The sequence below is a fragment of the Sander lucioperca genome, chromosome 9 (assembly GCF_008315115.2).
Source record: "Sander lucioperca isolate FBNREF2018 chromosome 9, SLUC_FBN_1.2, whole genome shotgun sequence".
NCBI lineage: Eukaryota > Metazoa > Chordata > Actinopteri > Perciformes > Percidae > Sander > Sander lucioperca.
This window is the reverse complement of record NC_050181.1, coordinates 6,355,361-6,375,337: the sequence shown is the minus strand read 5'-3', so window position 1 is coordinate 6,375,337 and position 19,977 is coordinate 6,355,361. Positions and strand designations below refer to the sequence as shown.

General features: G+C 39.4%; 1 protein-coding gene across 1 annotated transcript in view; it reads right to left on the bottom strand.

The window, feature by feature from the left end:
- The window catches only part of LOC116045344 (dynein heavy chain 8, axonemal-like), a 44,420-nt gene that overhangs the window by 5,992 nt on the left and 18,451 nt on the right, over positions 1-19,977 (bottom strand). Inside the window, 43 exon segments of the mRNA XM_036004801.1 lie at positions 60-165; positions 444-626; positions 711-845; positions 927-1,071; positions 1,124-1,306; positions 1,431-1,558; positions 1,639-1,776; positions 2,005-2,220; positions 6,532-6,699; positions 6,772-6,948; positions 7,240-7,343; positions 7,455-7,573; positions 7,690-7,916; positions 8,118-8,282; positions 8,478-8,631; positions 9,393-9,523; positions 9,612-9,734; positions 9,827-10,019; positions 10,103-10,266; positions 10,352-10,461; positions 10,548-10,761; positions 10,845-10,967; positions 11,065-11,199; positions 11,307-11,449; positions 11,572-11,803; positions 11,907-12,047; positions 12,151-12,392; positions 12,733-12,979; positions 13,074-13,210; positions 13,257-13,407; positions 13,490-13,597; positions 13,683-13,769; positions 13,849-14,036; positions 14,114-14,296; positions 14,394-14,562; positions 14,669-14,841; positions 15,896-16,109; positions 16,444-16,548; positions 18,056-18,158; positions 18,696-18,859; positions 18,953-19,106; positions 19,388-19,587; positions 19,698-19,938. Of these exon segments, the coding sequence (XP_035860694.1) occupies positions 60-165; positions 444-626; positions 711-845; positions 927-1,071; positions 1,124-1,306; positions 1,431-1,558; positions 1,639-1,776; positions 2,005-2,220; positions 6,532-6,699; positions 6,772-6,948; positions 7,240-7,343; positions 7,455-7,573; positions 7,690-7,916; positions 8,118-8,282; positions 8,478-8,631; positions 9,393-9,523; positions 9,612-9,734; positions 9,827-10,019; positions 10,103-10,266; positions 10,352-10,461; positions 10,548-10,761; positions 10,845-10,967; positions 11,065-11,199; positions 11,307-11,449; positions 11,572-11,803; positions 11,907-12,047; positions 12,151-12,392; positions 12,733-12,979; positions 13,074-13,210; positions 13,257-13,407; positions 13,490-13,597; positions 13,683-13,769; positions 13,849-14,036; positions 14,114-14,296; positions 14,394-14,562; positions 14,669-14,841; positions 15,896-16,109; positions 16,444-16,548; positions 18,056-18,158; positions 18,696-18,859; positions 18,953-19,106; positions 19,388-19,587; positions 19,698-19,938 (6,923 nt within the window).

Sequence of the window (19,977 nt, the reverse complement as noted above, 5' to 3'; positions counted from 1 at the left end):
CCCGTATGGCTTCAAAGAAACTGGCATTAACCAACACCAGTAACTGTTTGTACTCTAACCTTTTGTGCTGCTGAGTTTGTACAGCAAGTTGTCTTCCAACTCCTGCATCTTTCTCTTATTGGCAGTTACATCCTCAATTAGCTTCAATCGTTCTGCTTCTAGTTCCTGTTAAAATAATTGTTATAAGTGGAACTTAAATTCATGAGAATCCCAAGACACGATCAATATACATGCTTTATACTGTAATAACGAGATTATATAAGAGAAAACATTGATTCAGCTAGCCTAGCACAATTAACCTGGTTAGAGACTACCACATGATGCTCCTAAAACACTTTGCTGCTGGCCTGAAGTTGTTACTGCAATCTTCACCATTTCATGTAAAATGATTTACCGCCAATTAAAAACTATTTTTATACAACATGGAAAAAATAGACACTGACATTTTTCTGTCTGAGGATGACACGACCAAGTAGCTGGTTCTCCAGGCCCTTCATGTTTACAGTGAAATCAATGATGGATGTCTTGGCGCTGACTTCTGGGGTGTATGCTGGATTTGGCAGTTTGGTGGTTATATAGAGCTGGAAACCATCCATCACATTTACCTCTTTATCTCCCACTTTAACCTACACAAGACAAATCCAAGAATTTAGAAGAGGAAACATTTCAGTTGTATTGTTGATTTCAAGTGGGAATGGTGGCTACATTACCTTGAAACTGGTCCCAGATTTAATAAAGTTTTTCTCAAGGACATTGTCAAGGGCAGGATCTAGCTCCTCACATACATTTTCAATAAGCAAGTCTTCCAATTGAGAGCGAAAGAACTTGTGGTTGAGTGATGTCACCTGAAATAGAGATCACTGATAAGTTCCATACCATATATTACCAAAACAACTAATTTGGGTTGTACTTTGCTTGTACTGTACTTGGAGTGCATTAGCCTTTTCTTTTTGCTTAATCCAAGCCTTGCCCTGAGTCTGGGGATCGATGAGGAGGGGATATCTTGTTGCTTTTGTGACAATGATGCCATTCTGCACAGACAAGTCATCTCCTGGGAGTCAACAGAAGCATGTGTTTTATTACATTAATAACATATAGTGATGTAACATAACATTAGGTTCATGTTGTTCTTACAGTGGGAGGGTCCACTAGGGAAGAAATTAGGTTGAGGTTTTCTGTGAAAGGGATTTTATGTTTTCTGAGCTCTTTCTGCCAGATGTCCTTCAACAACATTTCACGGAAACTCTGGTTGAAGGGCCCACAGTAAGACAAGAAGCCAGTGAGCTGCAGCACGTCCCCCACAAGTCTGCCAAGAAGAAGCACATTACCTTATTCAAATGCTTGTATAATCAGAAATTATAAATCTCCACTTAAAAAGCCAGACCCAATTATAATAAAGAAACATGTCCCCATTTTCTTTTTAATCCTACCTGTTGATCTGTGATTTAAATTCTTTGCTTTGCTCTATCCAACGAATTTTCTCTCCACTAAGTCCGTCAATAAGTGTAGATGCAGCCTGCATTTTATCCCTACACATTTTAGCATCAGCCAACAAGTCCTAAAAAAACAATCCACAATTTCAATCTCTGTCTTAAAGTAAATGCAATATTAAAAATGTTTTATAAGGTTGAAACACACCCGTTTCTCTTTCATAGCAGCATCACATTTGGCCTTGACTTTGTCAAACTCTGCTTGCTTCTCAGCCAGTTGAGCCTCAGCCCTGCCTAGCTCATTATTAGCCACTCTTAGCCGGTTTGCCTGAATGGCCAGGTTAGCCTGCAGACAAAGGACATTGCAATTCACAAAACACCAATCAAAGTAGTACTTTATCATATCATAATATTACACATCTACAATGCAGTCCCAGTTACTGTATATATACCTAAAATGTATGTGAACACCCTAAAAGGCTTAGAGCAGAACATTGTGAACCCAATATTAAAGTACAATAGTCAACTATAAAATGTCTAAATGATTAGCTGCCATGATGAAGATCAACTTTACCTTGAGTGGGAGTACTTCTTTGTTGATGCCAAAGAATGTGGACATAGCCTTGGTCCATCCTAGCAAACCAGCTACATTACCACACACTTTCTTGGCATTTTCCATTGTGTAATCCTCCATTTCAAAGTAAGGCTGCAGCAGTTCTACCGTTTCCTCATTAATTTTGTCCTTTTGGAACTGCTGGAGGTTTGTCAAAAAACCAGTAGCACTAATGAGCTAAAAAGTAGAGAAGGAAAATGTGACAAAGGGAGCCATAAGTAACTTAACAATGTTGATTTTTTTTTTTTTTTTTGTTATTATTATTATTAACAATACAAAACACATTTGGGAAATTACAAAATGTGAATGTGAATTACAAAATGTGATGCGGAAGCCAGATGCTACGTGGAAATTTGCACCACGCCCTGCATACCCAGACCTTTGATTGACTGTTTGCATCCCGTAAACACTCTCCCAAAAGCTCCCACTCCTTTACAAATAACTCTGTTAACCCACAGACCAGCTACATCATTCCAGTTATAATCAATAATATCAGCAATCAGATACAGCGCTACACGCCCCTCTGTGCTCCCTTCAGAGCAATCACCCATTCATAATCCCATAACCACCGTGTGTCTGTTCCCCGACTGAGACCGATTAAACCAAACGCTAACAAAAGAGGTGCTATACTAAACAACCTAATTGGAATTAAAACAACCACTGCAACGATAGAACAGAATAGGAAAATCAAATGTGGACTATTAAATATTAGATCTCTGTCGTCGAAAGCATTATTGGTAAACAAATTGATATCAGATAACCAAATTGATTTATTCTGCCTCACTGAAACCTGGCTGGGCCATGAAGAATATGTTAGTTTAAATGAAGCCACTCCTCCCAGTCATAATAATACCCAAATTCCACGAGGCTCAGGCCGAGGAGGGGGAGTTGCAGCCATATTTGACTCGAGCCTGTTAATTAATCCTAAACCTAAACTAAATTATAACTCGTTTGAAAGCCTTGTTCTTAATCTTCAACACCCAACATGGAAAACAGTACAGCCAATTATATTTGTTGTTGTTTACCGAGCACCAGGTCCATATTCTGAATTTGTATCTGAATTCTCAGAATTTTTATCATGTGTAGTCCTTAAATCAGACAAAGTACTTATTGTATGTGATTTTAATATCCATGTGGACGTTGACAGCAATAGCCTTAGTACTGCTTTCAATTCACTGCTAGATTCAATTGGTTTCAGTCAGAGTGTGCATAAGGCCACGCACTGTTTTAACCACACCCTCGACCTTGTGCTAGAATATGGCATCAAAATTGACGATCTAATAGTATTTCCGCAGAATCCTTTATTATCAGACCATTTTTTAATAACTTTCGAATTCCTACTACCAGACTATACGAAATTAAATAAAAGTTTCTACACTAGATGCTTATCTGACAGTGCTATAGCTAAATTTAAGGAGATATTCCAACAGCATTTAACTCAATGTCATGCCTTAATATAACAGAGGACCCTTATGTTAACTTTAGTCCCTCCCAAATTGATAACTTTGTAGATGCTGCTACGGCCTGTCTACGCACTACTTTAGACTCGGTTGCTCCTATCAAAAAGAAGATGGCGGTGCAAAGGAAACTAGCGCCTTGGTATAACTCCCAAACTCGCAAATTAAAACAAATCTCACGAAAACTTGAAAGCAAATGGCGTTCCACCAAACTGGAAGAATCTCGTGTAGATTGGCAAGATAGTCTAAAAAATTATAGGAGGGCCCTCAGAAATGCCAGATCAGACTATTACTCAATACTAATAGAAGAAAATAAGAACAACCCAAGGTTTCTTTTCAGCACTGTAGCCAGGCTGACTGATAGTCACAGCTCTATTGAGCCATCTATTCCTATAGCTCTGAGCAGTGATGACTTCATGACCTTCTTTAATGATAAAATCATAACAATTAGAGAAAAAATTCATCACTTTCTGCCCACAGCTTCTAACGGCTCACCATTGGGCGCAGGAGGGCTGGAGAGAACGATAAGACTTGATACATACTTAGGCTGCTTTTATCCTATAGACCTTCAACAATTAATGTTAAGGGTCTCTTCAGCTAAGCCAACTACCTGTCTCTTAGACCCCATTCCAACGAGGCTACTTAAAGAAGCACTACCCGTGGTCAACACCACATTACCAGATACGATCAATATGTCCTTATTAACAGGTCACGTACCGCAGTCTTTTAAAGTAGCTGTGATAAAACCTATTCTGAAAAAACCCACCCTCGATCCTGAGGTCTTAGCCAACTATAGACCTATATCTAACCTCCCCTTTCTCTCCAAAATCCTTGAGAAGGTAGTCGCTAATCAATTGTGTGACTTTCTGCATAGAAATAGTCTATTTGAAGACTTTCAGTCAGGATTTAGAATGCATCATAGCACAGAGACGGCACTGGTGAAAATCACTAACGACCTTCTAACTGCTGCTGACAAAGGACTTGTTTCCATACTTGTCTTATTGGACCTTAGTGCTGCATTCGACACTATTGACCATACCATCCTGTTACAGAGACTGGAACACTTAGTTGGCATTAAAGGAATCGCACTAAGCTGGTTTAAGTCCTATTTTTCTGAGCGATCCCAATTTGTTAATATTAACGATAAACCATCCAAATACGCTAAAGTTAGCCACGGCGTTCCACAAGGCTCAGTGCTTGGACCAATTCTATTCTCTTTATATATGCTTCCCCTAGGCAATATTATTAGGAAACACTCAATTAACTTTCACTGTTACGCAGACGACACCCAATTATATCTGTCAATTAAGCCAGACGAAAGCGGTCAGTTAGCTAAACTTCAAGCGTGCATTAAAGATATAAAATCCTGGATGACCCACAATTTTCTGATGTTAAACTCAAACAAAACGGAAGTTATTGTGCTGCGACCCAAGCACCACCGAACTTCATTATCTAAAGATATAGCTACCCTAGATGATATTGCCCTGGCCTCCAGCACTACTGTCAGAAATCTAGGAGTAATTTTTGACCAGGATCTATCCTTTAACGCCCACTTAAAACAAACCTCAAGAACAGCCTTTTTCCATCTTCGTAACATTGCCAAAATCAGGAACATCCTCTCTCAAAACGATGCTGAAAAACTAGTCCATGCATTCGTTACTTCCCGGCTGGACTACTGTAATTCTTTACTATCAGGCTGCTCAAATAAGTCCCTCAAGACCCTCCAGCTGATCCAGAATGCTGCAGCACGTGTTCTGACAAGAACTAAGAAAAGAGATCATATTTCTCCTGTATTAGCTTCTCTGCATTGGCTTCCTGTAAAATCCAGGATTGAATTTAAAATCCTTCTCCTGACCTACAAAGCACTAAATGGTCAAGCACTATCATACATAGAAGAGCTCTTAGTACCTTATTGTCCCACTAGAGCACTGCGCTCCCAGAATGCAGAGTTACTTGTGGTTCCTAGAGTCTCTAAAAGTAGAATGGGAGCCAGAGCCTTCAGCTACCAGGCTCCTCTCCTGTGGAACCAGCTCCCAACTTGGGTTCGGGGGGCCGACACCGTCACCACATTTAAGAATAAACTGAAAACCATCATCTTTGATAAAGCTTATAGTTAGGGAGTGAGGAGTTGCAGCGTAGTAGAGGGAGGCAGGAAGTACAGCCCGTTCCGGCAGGGGAGAGTACGAGCCCGGTCCGGCCCCTCTCTTTAGCCTGCCTCTCTTAGTTATGCTATTATAACTCTAGACTGCTGTTGGGGAAGTTCCTTCCTTCCAAGGACACAATGAGCTGCTCCCTCTTCTCTCTTTTCACTTGTCTCCTGTTGTGTGCATCTTAGACCCAGAAATGCTTGTTACTAACCTAGCTCTGGGGAGTTTTCTCCCCGGAGTCCCTATGCTTCTTCTTCACCGAGAACATCACCTTGGAATTGGGTGACACCTACACCGGGGTCTTGGGTGCAGCTGATGCTATGGACTTGCTACACCCTGCTACGCTCTGCGATTCCCCGCAGTTTCCGACTGCATCCTGCTGCGCCCAACCACGTCCACCCAGGCTGCTGTGCCACACTACACCCCATAACGCCCTGCTGTGCCCTACTATGACATGAACTACTACGACTACCATTGTGGTCACTGTTTCACTATTGTGAGTATTATTGCCACCACTCATCACATCCCCAACCGGTGCCGTCAGACACCGCCTACCAAGAGCCTGGGTCTGTCCGAGGTTTCTTCCTAACAAAAAAGTTGAGTTTTTCCTTGCCACTGTCGCAATAGCTACTGCTAATGCTTATTCTTGAGGCAACCACTGTAATAGTTGGGGCTTCGTAAACTACAGAGTGTGGTCTAGACCTACTCTATCTGTAAAGTGTCTCGAGATAACTCTTGTTATGATTTGATACTATAAATAAAATTGAATTGAAAATGGAATTGAATTGAATGTGAAATAACAGAAAGTGCATACAATATGCAGGTTATGAGTAATTAGAGCAGAATCCCAACAACTAAAATTTAACAGAAATAATTTTAGTTACCTTCAGTGCTTCTGACCATGATGGCTTAAGACAATGTCGTTCTGGATCAATAGAGACTGTGTCCAACTTCCTTTGGAATAACACCAGGCAGGCGTCCATAATCCTCATGATCAGATGTGGAGGCTTGGCTAATTTCCTCACAGTGGCAATGTCAGCAGGCTTGATGGTCTGTAAGATTTGTTATTATATCATGTAATGCACTATATATAGTGTATATACAACAAATTACACAAATCTCACATTTAGTGCAGCTTTAGCCTCTTCTAAAGCTGGCTTGGCAGCCTCCAGTTTTTCCATTGCAAAAGCTTTCTCTTTCTCAATTCCATCCACAATTTTCTGGGCTCTATCCTTCACAACCTGGACCTCATTCTTTACAATGGTAGCAGCTTCAGCACTGACTGTCACCTCTGTCACCACCTATGTGAACACAACAAGAAATGTCTCGCGTAATAAATTGTATCACATAAACACTAATAAGCTATTGACGTTTCATACAGTTTTCAAAACCTGGGGGTTAAATATTCATTATACAATGAAACCTCACTTTGACCAAATAATGAATGTTCTGTTGTGTAAGTCTTTTCCCCCTCATAATCAATGTGTGTCACACTTGCTCCAACCTTTTATGCTTGTTTTCATGCAATTTAATAATTTATGATTTTAGAAAATGCATCATAAACACAGACTGGAGCCTGTATTATCATTTACCTTGTCAGCTTTGACAGATGCTATAGCCAGCTCTTTTTCCTTGACCTCAAGAACTTTGGATAGTTGAGCCACAGACTTACTTGCCTCCACCAGTTTGTTCAACCCTGGAAATGAGTAACATCTTTTAAAATCCCTGCCCTGAGTAGACCTTGCAAAGTTGTCCATACATATCATCTTCATAGCATATCATAATCTTGCTGCTGAAACTTTCTTACCAACATTCATGCGCTCTGCTAGTGTGTTGATATAGTTGTACTTTTCAGTGTATAGTGTTTTGTAACCATTCACAAAAGAGAGGTATGACTTAGGGGTGACATGAGTTCTTCTTCGAAACCTGAAAGATGAACAGCATACAACTTCATGTAAAATATGTATCTGGACTAAAAACATGAGAGTATCTGAATATCAATACTATCAATGTAACAGTGTAAACCTAGATGTGTGTTATACCTTTCAAAGTAGCTGTCACAGGCAACGGATACTTTGTCATGATATGTACCCATGGTGGTCACCACAGAAGCCTTGACATCAGCAGAGCAAACTATTCGAAACTCTGACAAGAAACAGTTAGATACACCCACCAAAGCATCATTGGGCCAAGGGGTGAACCAGTCCATGGTGCAGCCAGAAATTAACCCTGGAAACTTCAGGGATCTGGAGCCAAACTTCTGCCCCACCTGTCAAAAGTGTAGATAATGTAATTCAAATAAGAATATTCACTTATGCAGGGGTAGATTAGCACGTGCATGTTTAATGCAATAGTTTAGAATTGGCATGCATTATACCGAACAAATACAGAGAAATATAAAGTAAACAAAGTATGTAAATACCTTTGGGTTATTGCTTATGGGTAACGGAAATACTACGTTTTAACCTACCGGTGAAAAGCAAAGAACTACATGCAGATTCTTTCTGGACCGGGATATGAAGTAGTCATAAAGATTGTCAAAGGTTGGTGGTACACGAGGAAACTCCTTTTTCATTACAGAGAGCAGGTTCTGGGTTATCTCTTCAATCTCATCTTTAGCAAAAAGGTTGGAGACCTGCGCACACATAATTTACAGACGTAATCAGGATCAGTGAAAGCGTTTCTTTGAGTTTGATTTTGTCTGACCTCTTTTTTTCTGTGATATAGGAATGATTATTGTTTTAATGAGAATAAACTAACGTTCTCAACTATATTTTCTAAATGTAGACTTAGCTGTTATGGGGCTTCAAAGACGAAGTGAAGTCCTCACCTCTCCAGAAGAAAGAACATTGTTGAGGTACTCGAGAAAGGCTTCATCTTTTACTTCATTGTCCGTAAAGATGAAGGTGATGACTTTTCCCTGAGCCCCAGCTGTTTTATATAACAGTTTCAGGTCATCCATGAAATTACTTATGTTGTATGTTCTGATGAAAAAAACAAAGATAGCAGTGTAAGAAAAAAAACCTACAATAAGTGTATCCTGTATATTGTCCTGCAAGTGTGAATGTGTGAAAACCAACACAAGTGCACAATTTTGGATAGATACCAACAGGACATGGGTTAATGGTAATACTTACTGTACATTCTATTGCTTTCTACAAAAAAAGTGGTCTAGTGCTTCTTTAAACATATTCTGTTGCTAATGAAAATGGTCTTGCCATGAACAAAAATGTACCTAACAGTTTGGTCTAGTCCATGATATCACATACAGTGCAAGTACAGTGTGTGTAATAGGGTTGCTACTATTGCACAATATAGGCCTTAAATGATGAATGAATTTGTTCATTGCTACTAAGTAGTAGGAAACATGATACATTTCCAACCTTTAACATTTTATCAAATTAATTAAAAACACAATTACAAAGTGAACAAGTGTTCGCAAACTAACATTTAACAATATATAAATTTACTTGTAAAGATTTAAGTCGATGGGAATTAGGTGATATTGTAATAGCAATGTTTTGTAGTGCATTTTAAACAGTGAGAATTGTCTTTAAAATTCTTTGTTTTTATGTAATTTAGTTAATGATTTGAGAAAAGTTACAAAACAACTAAATACAAAACTATATAAGAGACTATCGAGTTTTCACCTTATTCACCACCTTATCTTATAACTGCGTGGCAGTCTTCTTCCAAATTGCTATACAAATAGTGACAGAAGTTTTATTTTTTTTCCTGTTTTTACCTTGTCAATGTGATCTGGAAGATGCTGTATCCAGCTATGTATGAGGCCAGGCGAGTCAGGCTCTGTTTCCCTGATCCTCCCACTTCAACAAGCAGGGCATTACCATTGTCAGTTCGAATGATTCGGGAGATCTATACAAAGGCAAATCTCAAAAAAATCAGAATTATCTATAGCTTACGCTACAGAATATGCATCAGCTACATTGGCTTTTAGTCTGACCTTGACTAGATGAGTCATGGCATCCGTGAAGAATACGAGATCTAGGCTGGAGCCTCTTACGATCTCATTGCGCTGGGTCTGATACATCATCAGCTTTTCTGATAAGAACTCAAAATTTGGCACCTGGAAGAATGTTAGTTTGCTTAGGTTTTGGTGACCGTTTTCTAAATTGATATTACAGATATCCAACAATGGTCTAAATACCAAGTTTATACCAGTTCATAGATTTTGGGGGCATCAAAACAGGCATTTTCATCTTCTTCTCCAGTGGGCTCGGGAGCATCTCGCAGGAAGTCCACAAAGTAGGGCTCAGGATGAAGTTCTGCGACAAGGCTGGGGTCAACATGCTCTTGAATCACGCGAGACACAGCCTTCTCAAACCACTCTCGGTCCTCAGAGCAAATAAACCTAAAGCAAAACAAAGTTTCAGTTTGCATCTTTGCCATTTTGTTGTACTTAAAAAGATAATTTAATGTATGTAAGCACTGTACCTGTCAGCAATGACCCGCATACATTCACTCTTGAAAAGAGCCAAGAGAGTGGAGATATCATTACATTCTTCGGCCTTAATGTTTAACATTCCTTGCCAGATCCTGGACAAGTCTCTCAAATTGAAGATGTAGTGGAACTTGGCTGGTGTAGGAAGCATTTTTGCCTTCAATGAAAAATCATTAAATCATGTAATGTCTTCATTAATAAATCGTATCCCTGTAATCAATTAATGTCAATTAAGTGATTACCTTTGTCCACTGCCATACAATCCTTCCAGCAGACACAAGACACTTCACCATGTCTGAAATCTCAAGCTTGAATTTCCTGCATGTATGGAAATATCCACAGCCAATGACACCTACAGAGAAAAAGCATGAAAAAAAGTTTAACTGTCTGATACACCCTACAGTAAGCAGAAAAAATAATGATTTTAGAGACAGCTACCAAAGATCTTATCAATGGAGGTGTTGGACGGCAGAGTACAGTTGAAGACTGTGAACTGTCTTTTCAGTCTTTGTGGGATGTCGTTTCTGCCACCACCAGGATGAATCATGGCAGCCAGAACTTGTACGTCCACAATAGTGGTGAAGTCTCCTGGTTTGCCTAGGTTGTACATGCCGTTCATTTCCATCATCTGGCGTACTATCTCATTGGTGATCTGGTTGGACAGTCACATACAGTAGTTATTTAGACTCAACACAAATAGTCAATATATAAGAAAAAACCCTGCTATATAAATACCTGATCTCCCCATTCATTGACAATAGGCATGTTGATATCATCAATGAAGACTGTCATCCTGCGTCCCCCTGGGGGTCCATAGGTGCTGCCAATCCTTTTCTCAATGTAGCTCTCCACTGTTCGCTGTAATGAAAAAAAAGGTTTTGCAATAAAACCAATTCACAAGTGTACAAAGCCATGCATAGAGAATAGTAATAGAGCATACTAATAAATATACTACCTGAAACATGATGGGTTCTGTTGCAGATGAGAAGTTTAGGGACTTGGACAGGTCTGTTTCAGGATCATATTTTTTTGTGTAGCTTTTTATCATCACAGTCTTTGCTGTCCCTTGTTCACCAATGAGCAGAACGGCCTATACAAATACAATATTCAACTTTCACAGATAAACTGTAATGCAAAAAAAGTAATTACGTTTTCTAAGTAAACATACTTCTGTTATTTTTAAAGAGACAAGATCACCTTGCGTTGTTTGGCAATGGTCTCGAGCAGGAAAGAGGTTCTTGTGTTATCAACATTTGGAACAAGAATGGAGGCGTAGTCTGGCACATGATCAGTAGGATAGACATACTCCCCCACATGGTTATTCCAATGACACCATTCACCTGAAACAGAAGGTGCAATACATATAGTCGTAGGCCCAGGATAAAACAGTCCTTCAAACACTCACTTAAAAGTCAGATAAAGATGGCAAAGAGGTGGTATTTAATGTATGAAATGACTGTACCGTTTGGGTTGACCATGTACTCAAACATTGTCTCTCCTGGCTGTGTTTGAGGTACATCAATGCCACTGCCATGAGCTCTGATGTAATGCTCCAGTTTTTCTCTATCCCCTAACTCCAAAAGGGCTCCCAGGCTCCACATCAGGCAGAAGACAAAGAGGCGTTCAAGGTGTTTGCTTCCAGCCAAGCCCCCTGTCTCCTTGGTTGGGATAAGGCCTTCCAGCAGATTCACAGACTGAGGGTGGATCATATTCAGATAATTCAGTGTTTCACAAAAGAAGTTTAGAGCCATCTTCTAATTCCGTATGTCTTCAGCATTTTGTTTTTTGCATACATACCTGCATTATATAGTTGCATTCCAAAAGCACCATTTTGGGTTTAAGGGTTTGCTTCATATTTAAGTAAGCGTCTTCAAATATCTTGTCGTATAAATGCATAATGCTTTCTGCCTCTTTTGCTTTGCGTTTGTTAGCCCATCCCTACAACATAAAGCCCATGTTCCACACAAGCACTTTATTGTAAAAGAAGCATTGTTTGTCTGCAAACATTCTCTCCTTTAATGATTTAACAAAACAACTGTACCTGGAGTATGGGTTTCCAGCTAAGAGCCGAGGAGCTCATGAAGACCATACCCACCCTGGACACAGTAGCAGGGGAAGCATTATCCATGTTGTGCACCTCAAACACCAGCTTGCAGGATGGAGACATAGTGATGCGGTCACCATTAGCCAGGGTCAGTGTTTTGTTATCATCCAGCACAGAGTTGAGGTTCTCAGTCCATATGGCGTCCACAGGTCCATCCAGCACAATCCATATGAACTCCCCTGAAGTGTATACATTTCAAAGCCATCACAATCCAATCCTTAAATTCTCAAACAGCTCTTCCACATCAAAGACAGACCATATTTACAGGTGGTATTACCAACATTTTAGCGTGTAAGCATGCATCACTTTATGTCTGCTGTTTAAGCAAAATGTTAACAGAAGCTGCTTTCATCAGACAAAGCAACTAATCCATATGAACTTTGGTTCATGTTCTTATACTCGATGGTTCAAATAATATTTAGTTATTGATATGTGTATTTAATGTGTTTTGGGTGGTTTAAGATTTTATCAGCAATTTGTGAAATAAATTAAGAAATATTATTTTGAATGTGTACATACCTTTCTTGGCTTTAATTGTCCTTCTCCACAGAGTGGAAAAGATCCCATCAGTCCAATCACTGGTGGCTGCATCAAGACGACCAAACATCTGTGGTGCAGTGATCGCTTTGGGGTTCATGCGTAACTCCCTGGTTGGGGCTCCACATTCACTCAAAGCTCGCATGAGCAGGTTGATGACTATGGTCTTCCCAGCTCCACTTGGGCCCAAAGTCATCAGGCCATGGCGTACTCGTGAAGACTCATAAAGCTGATAGTAACAGTAACATATCATTGACGTATAATCCAAACAATTTTATAACGCACAAAACACAATAGAAGCTTAACGTATGGTCAAATAGTACCTGAACCAGCTTGAGGTTCCATGGTGGGTGGTTGACAATACCAGCAAGCTCAACTTGATGGGCAACAGCTGCTTGAAGTTCAACATATGTGCTCCTCATCCACCTGAAACATACAGAAAGATTCACATACACAGTATCTGCTGAAACTCCAAAATATATTATACTATCCCTGGTGGCCAACACTGAGTTCCTGTCATACCAGTTTAGAAAGATTCATGTCACGCAGCACTCTCATGACAATTCTGGACTCTGTGTCATCAGGCCGTGCTCTTTTATTGGCCCCCAGTGTTCTTAACACAGACAGGATGTTCCTCAGGCCAAAGTCATAGTGGACCTGACGAATAGCAAAGGCTGTGTGTCAGTAGGTCAGTAATGATATAAAAATAGTAATTGAGCACTAGCCACAAGATTCTCACCTGTTTTGTAAGTTGTTCTTCACACAGTTTATAAAGGACAAAGAACTTCTGGGCTAAGACGACATTGTCATTGAACCCACAACTGGCTAGTTTGACTCTCATGATGATCTGCCAAAAACAATAACAAGTGACCACACGTCAAGACTAGAGCAAAGTAAAATATTACTTTGCAGCAAAAGTAGCCTTGACCAACCTGCCGGTCTGGTACCATCATTGACACCCTTCTGAATTGCACTTTTAGGTTTTCAGGAAGTTCCTGACGACCTGCATACCCAGGGTTCTAGACGTGGAATGGTGAATCATTATTTAGCGTATATTTAGTTTTTCCTATAAGATTCCTGTGTATTTGTTTATCCTACCATAGTGATAAACAGGCCAAACTCTGGATTCAGTGTAACACAGTCTCCATCAGTAAAGATGAAACTGCTTTTATGTTTCTTGCGTGCCATCAGAACAATGTAGATCTGCTGAGCAGCAACAGAAAGCACTGGCAGGTCGATTCTGTTGAACTCATCAAAGCAGCCCCATGACCCTGACTGTGCAAGGCCTGAAAAAGAATACATAATGAGATAACTGAAATTATACACCACACTGCTGGATGAATTGTTTCATTGATTGGGATACCTTTGTATATCCTGCCAAGTCCTCTAAAGTCCATTTGGTCCGAGCAGTTGAACACCACCACATACTTGCCGAGGCAGCGACCCATGTCTTTAGTGGTTTCAGTCTTCCCAGTGCCGGCTGGCCCTGCAGGAGCTCCTCCCAGGCTCATGCCCAGAGCCTGGGACAGTGTGATATAACACCTGTTGATAATAGCAGTTTTCCAATTGAACTTAGAAATTAAACATTATATGACAATTTAATTCAATAATTAAGATACAAAATGAAATTCATCTTCTCTTGCCTGTTAGAGGGGTGATGACCAGACGGTCGGTACAGCCTAGGAACTAATTCTGATAAATGAAGTCCACATTAGTAATAGACACAAGGACCTTATCCAGGTCCTCCTTGAAGTAAAATCTGCTCTGCTTCAGCCATTCAAAGTCACTGACAGATTTTATACGCTTTTTTACCTGAGGAAAAAGGATATCAATCTGAACGTGATAAATAAATGACAATAACAGTCGGTTAATAATATAATAGGAGCCATGACCAAGTAAGACTTTGTAAAGAACCTACTAGGTCGTTAAATATATCACTCTGGTGTACATGGATTGTGACAAGCGTCTCATATTTGACTCTGTCAAATTTGGTCAGGTCACAGGTGGTTTGTTTAATAAGTGCGCTGAGTAGATTTAGGAATTTCTTTTTGGTAAGAGGCATTATCTCCCTGTCATTCCCAACAAGCCCACCTAAAAAAGTAAAAGAAAAATATTGCATGAAAAGATGCAACTCCTTAAGTGAATTATCTGAATGCAACCTAAAAGTATGAGCTAAAATACTGTACATAAGTTGCGGTGCCATCATGTATTAAAAACAACAAAAGAACACAATTGTGAGTTTCTGTTGTAGTTTTTCCTTAGTCTCCGTTTTCTCCCTTGTCATGTCTTGTTTTACTTCCTGCCTTGTGTTTTCCCTCCTGTCTGATTGTCTGCCCCGCCCTGATGTGTTTCACCGGTTCCTGAGCCCTTGTGTCACCTGCCCCTTGTTTCAACCTTGTTACCTTGTGTATTTAATCTCTGTGCTGTCTTTGTCTCGTGTAGAATCATTGTCTTGTATTGCATGTTTTTGTCTTCCAGGTCTAGTGTTTTGTCTTGCTCTCTTGTCTTGCTTCCTGGCTTTCATGCCTTTTGGATCATTTTCGTGTGTGCCTGCCTGCCAACCTCTGGACACTTTTTGTTGTAAGTTTTGGTTCAATAAATTCCTCAACTCTGCATTTGGGTCCAAGCCTCGCTATTTCCCTGACAGTCACCTGGATTTCTTTATATCTCTCAACACTACAAGTATATTCATTTTTGCTATTTTACAAACTGACACAAAATAAATCCAAGAATATATAAAGGACCATTGCTAACATTTGTTAGGCTGCCTCAGTCACTGATGAAGGAAGGAAGAGAACAGCAAATTAGCAATATAAAGTCATGATCAACGTTGCAGATGTTTCATGAGGTCAAAATTCTGGACACTCAGGCTGAGTTGTCAAGTGATTACCATGTAGTAGTTTGATCAGAATATGAATAAGCCTTTCCTAAATTGAGAAGAAAATTAGGATTTTTCTAGGAACACCTTCAAGAGTACAGTATAAACCCTCTGTTGTGTAAGGTGGACAGTTGTTTGTCACAGTTTTGACTTGTTATACTTTGTTCGTAGTATCAGATTTAATCAATTTAGACATTCTACCACAATTATACCTTGTACAAGCCTGGTGTTGACCTGATATCTAATACAAAGGAATTAGGGTGCCACTAGCATGACAACTGTCAACATAATATAAAAAAATTCACTTCAGTCTTCTGACCTGTGCTTGAAACTTGTTGAGGAAAGAGAGAAGATCAAAGTCTTCATCGTTGATCTCTAGATCTGAAGCCTTGATAACAGAGTGTAATGAAGCCTGCTGTTGTAACAACAGCTCCCCGAGCCAGAGCTCTACTGGTCCCTGTGCCATGAAAGGACTGTCCAGCTGAAACCACAAACACACATTTACTATAATATACTATACTTCTGATGAGTACAGGAAAGCAACAAAGTGCATTTACTCAAATACAATTTTAAAGGTAGTTTTCCTCCATATTGTCTCCTACACTGCAGTTAGAAATTATTTTTTATATTAAGATTTCACAAACAAAACACAAGACACACTCTGCTATATGATGCATTGTTAGATTCCCAACAATAAATAATGAAATTAAAATCACCTCATTTAGACCAGCTGCAAAAAAGTGCTTGACATTAAGAGTAACACATGCATTTCTACATTATATTTATATTCGGCAAATGCAATTAGCATTACATACCGGTAGTTTCTCTCCCTCTTGTAAATTAACAGCCAACATCTTGTCATACTCAGTTGAATGAAACTCCACTTCATTAACATTGTCAAACACTCCAAGAAGATGTGACTGAAAAAAATAATTGTACCTAAAATTAGCTTTACTACATTTATACCAAACAAGTTAAAAAAATCCATAAACATATGACCGATTACAATTTTAACATTTTGTTGTGTATATTTTGCCACTATAAAAGGACAATCGTAGAAATGATGTGCCAGATGTTTTTTGTTTAAAAAGTGTAGCAGTTCATAAGCAAAGCTATGAAATCCTTCAACCTTTTTTCTGATATGTATTTGTACTTGGGTTACATTCTAATCCTATCTTCCTCTGTCTTATTTTCATACACAGGGTACACCCAGGATCCTCCAACTTAAATTCAAGGCTTTTTAAGACCTTTTTAATACCATTTCAAATTAAATTCAATGCCAACTTCGTACCCATTCCGACAGAAGTATGAGGGGAAAATGTAAAATCTGTATACATTTTAAGCCCTAGAAAAATGATGTACAAGTAAGCTACTTGAATTAAATAAAACATTTTATTTAAATATTTATCATATTCAGTGTCATATTTAATACAATTTATTGGATTATAATATAATATAATCCAGTAAAATAAGATATATTACACTGCATAATAAGCACTTTTACTTTTGGTACTTAAGTATAGTTTGATAATACTTTTGTACTTTAACTTAAGGGAGATGTTGAATGCAGGACTTGTAACTGACAAGTAATTTGTAATTCTACAACACAGTTTTTTCTACTTTTACTGCAATACATGATCTGAGTAAGTCTTCCACCTCTGTAAATCACCAACAACAGTCGTGCATGAAAACCTGCAGCAGTGTTTAAAACTGAAAACACACAGCTCAGTTCAGCATTTACTTGCAGCTCTGCTACAGTAGCAGAAAACCGTTAACGTTACCTGCCGGTCACATCGTCTCTAAACAGTCCGCTCACACTGAAGTCCTGCACGGATCAACAGATGTTAGAGTCCGACGGCTGCTCGCTCTGTTTGTTATAAGACGCGCACCGAGCAGATTAATGCGCTTACAGATCCAATCTTTGCAGTTGTTACCGCTCGGTGTTTGGCTAGCTAATAAGCCGTTAGCCTGTTAGCTTGAGCTTTGTCTGAAGGCGCCGAGCGGCCAGCCAGGCTCCGAAAACACCGACACATTCCGCACATCCTCTGCTCAGTTTAACTGCTATCCCCCCGGTACCGGTCAGAGAGGCGTGTTTACTTTGTGTCTCGGTCCTCCGGTGCGTCCAGCGACGGGCTTCGGTCAGTTTTTAATTAGCCTACATTAGTAACAGTTAATTTTTGTTAGGGTATGAACTTAATCCTAGGAAAGGCAAAAGATATAAGACCTTTGTAACGAAATCCAAGACTTTGTATAACAAATTCAAGGCTTTTAAGGCCTTAATATGAGATTATCAAAATTAAGACTTTTTCAATGCTTTTAAGACCCCACGGGTACCCTGCATACAAAGTTTTTGAGGAACTGTGATTCTTTTTTACACTTTACAGGTTATTTAAAAACTTTTTTAATCGCGAAAATCAATGTTCTAACCTGAATTGTGTGAGAATCACTGGCTTGCCCGAGGATTTCCAAAAGGCCCGGATCAGACACAAAGAAGAACCGTGGAAAGAGGAGCCTCTTTTTCTCCAGGTACCTGTTGAGTCAGATTACATCTCCAGTTTAAGGTGAAGGTTAATATATTGTCTCCCATGGGAGAAATTGTCTTGGAGAAAGGGAAATTGCTGACTCATGACAGACATCACAATAAAACACATTAAATACACATCATCTCCCTCAACTTTAGCAAAGCATTTGCAAGGTATGAGTAACCAAATTAAATGAAAAAAATAAATCAATAGTAATCAAGTCGGATGAATGGAAATTGAATTACCATCAAATACAAGTGATTCGATTTTTTTTTGCAGATACTTTGCGATGAGGTTGTTGCAAAACAAGCACACTTCTATATGGCTTGAATCTCTCATACATTAGTGTTTTGTTTTACAGAATTCTGACAGCAGCAATTTGTAGAAAAACTAGGGAAGGTCACTGAAATTGAAAAACATGCAATTGAAGACAATGCACTAACAAGGTAGCACTACGTAGAAGGGTTTTAAGTAAAATCTTTTTATCCCCACTGATCTCTATAGAAAAAGCAATAAACTACAAAAAGAGCTTTACAAAGCTTTACCCTGCGAGAGATTTTTGACAGAACTCCAGCTGTTTCTGAAGATCTGGTAGTAGCTGTCCCAGAATTGGATCACCCACACAGCATTCCACCACATTTGGGACTTTTTGGGCTCGCTGCATGATCGTAATCCAGGACTTGTCAATGTTCTGAAAACGCTTTGCTTCCTACATTGGGTGGGAAAGTATTTTTGTACATTACTAAGGAAGAGCGCAACATTGTGATTTTCAAAATATAAAGATAAAAAGTCATAACTATACCTGTGGCAGGTCTTTGGCGATGTCACCCCCAACAAACACAGCCTCCAAATAAATCCACAGGTTTTGCACAATAACCCACTGTTCAATGACATCAGTTGATGTTGAAAGCTTTGTTACCCAGTCCTGGATCTCTGCTTTATAGAAAGCACTGTACCTATAAAAAGGCAGACAAAGACACACATTCCTTAAGACAGCACAATACATTGTGTGGGCACTACATCTGAAATGATACTTTGAATAAATAGAACCAAAACTGTCTGCATCAATACTTTATTTCCCTCTTTGAAATATCTGACAGGTCACATCAGTCTAGTAGCAGTCGTTTCTTTTTATGGCCTCAATCCATTTTCTTACTTTGTGTTAAATATTGATTGTGGTCAATGTTTTCAAATTTCATTAGTTGATAATTACAAGTCAGTGTTTGCTTTGTTACACCTGTTGCTCAGCAGTGACCCCAACACCATCATACTATCCTCCAGCATGGTGAGGATCTCTACTGTATCTGCCCCCTTCAGCATCAGTTCTCCTCTATCCTTAAATGTCATCAAGTTCAGGATCTGGCCGGACCACACTTCTTTCACTTGAGACAACTTGGCCTCAATATCCTTCTCCTTCACAGATGATATGCAGATGTCCTACATATGCAAAAAGCCAATCTTAGGAGGTTGAACAACACAATAAGATAACATATTGTAACTAGAGATTAGGGCAGATTGCAACCCCAATATCCAAACTGCCAGCAAACCTTCGTATCGTCCTTGTACTTCAACAGAGGTGCTTCCATGATGTTCTGCAGTGTAAAGGTATCAGACTCCACCTCAAATTGGTGCCCAGTCAGGTCTGTAATCCGGTCCCAGTGTCTCCTCATCATAGACTTGTTTGCCATCATCTCAAGCAGAGGGCATGACTCACTGAAATCATCAATTGTCTTCTTCAGGTTTTGGAAGGCTTGCCAGTCCTTCAATCCTTTGGGCAGCTTTCGGCACCTAAAAATAGGCATAAGCGTTGATGTATTTGTCTGAATA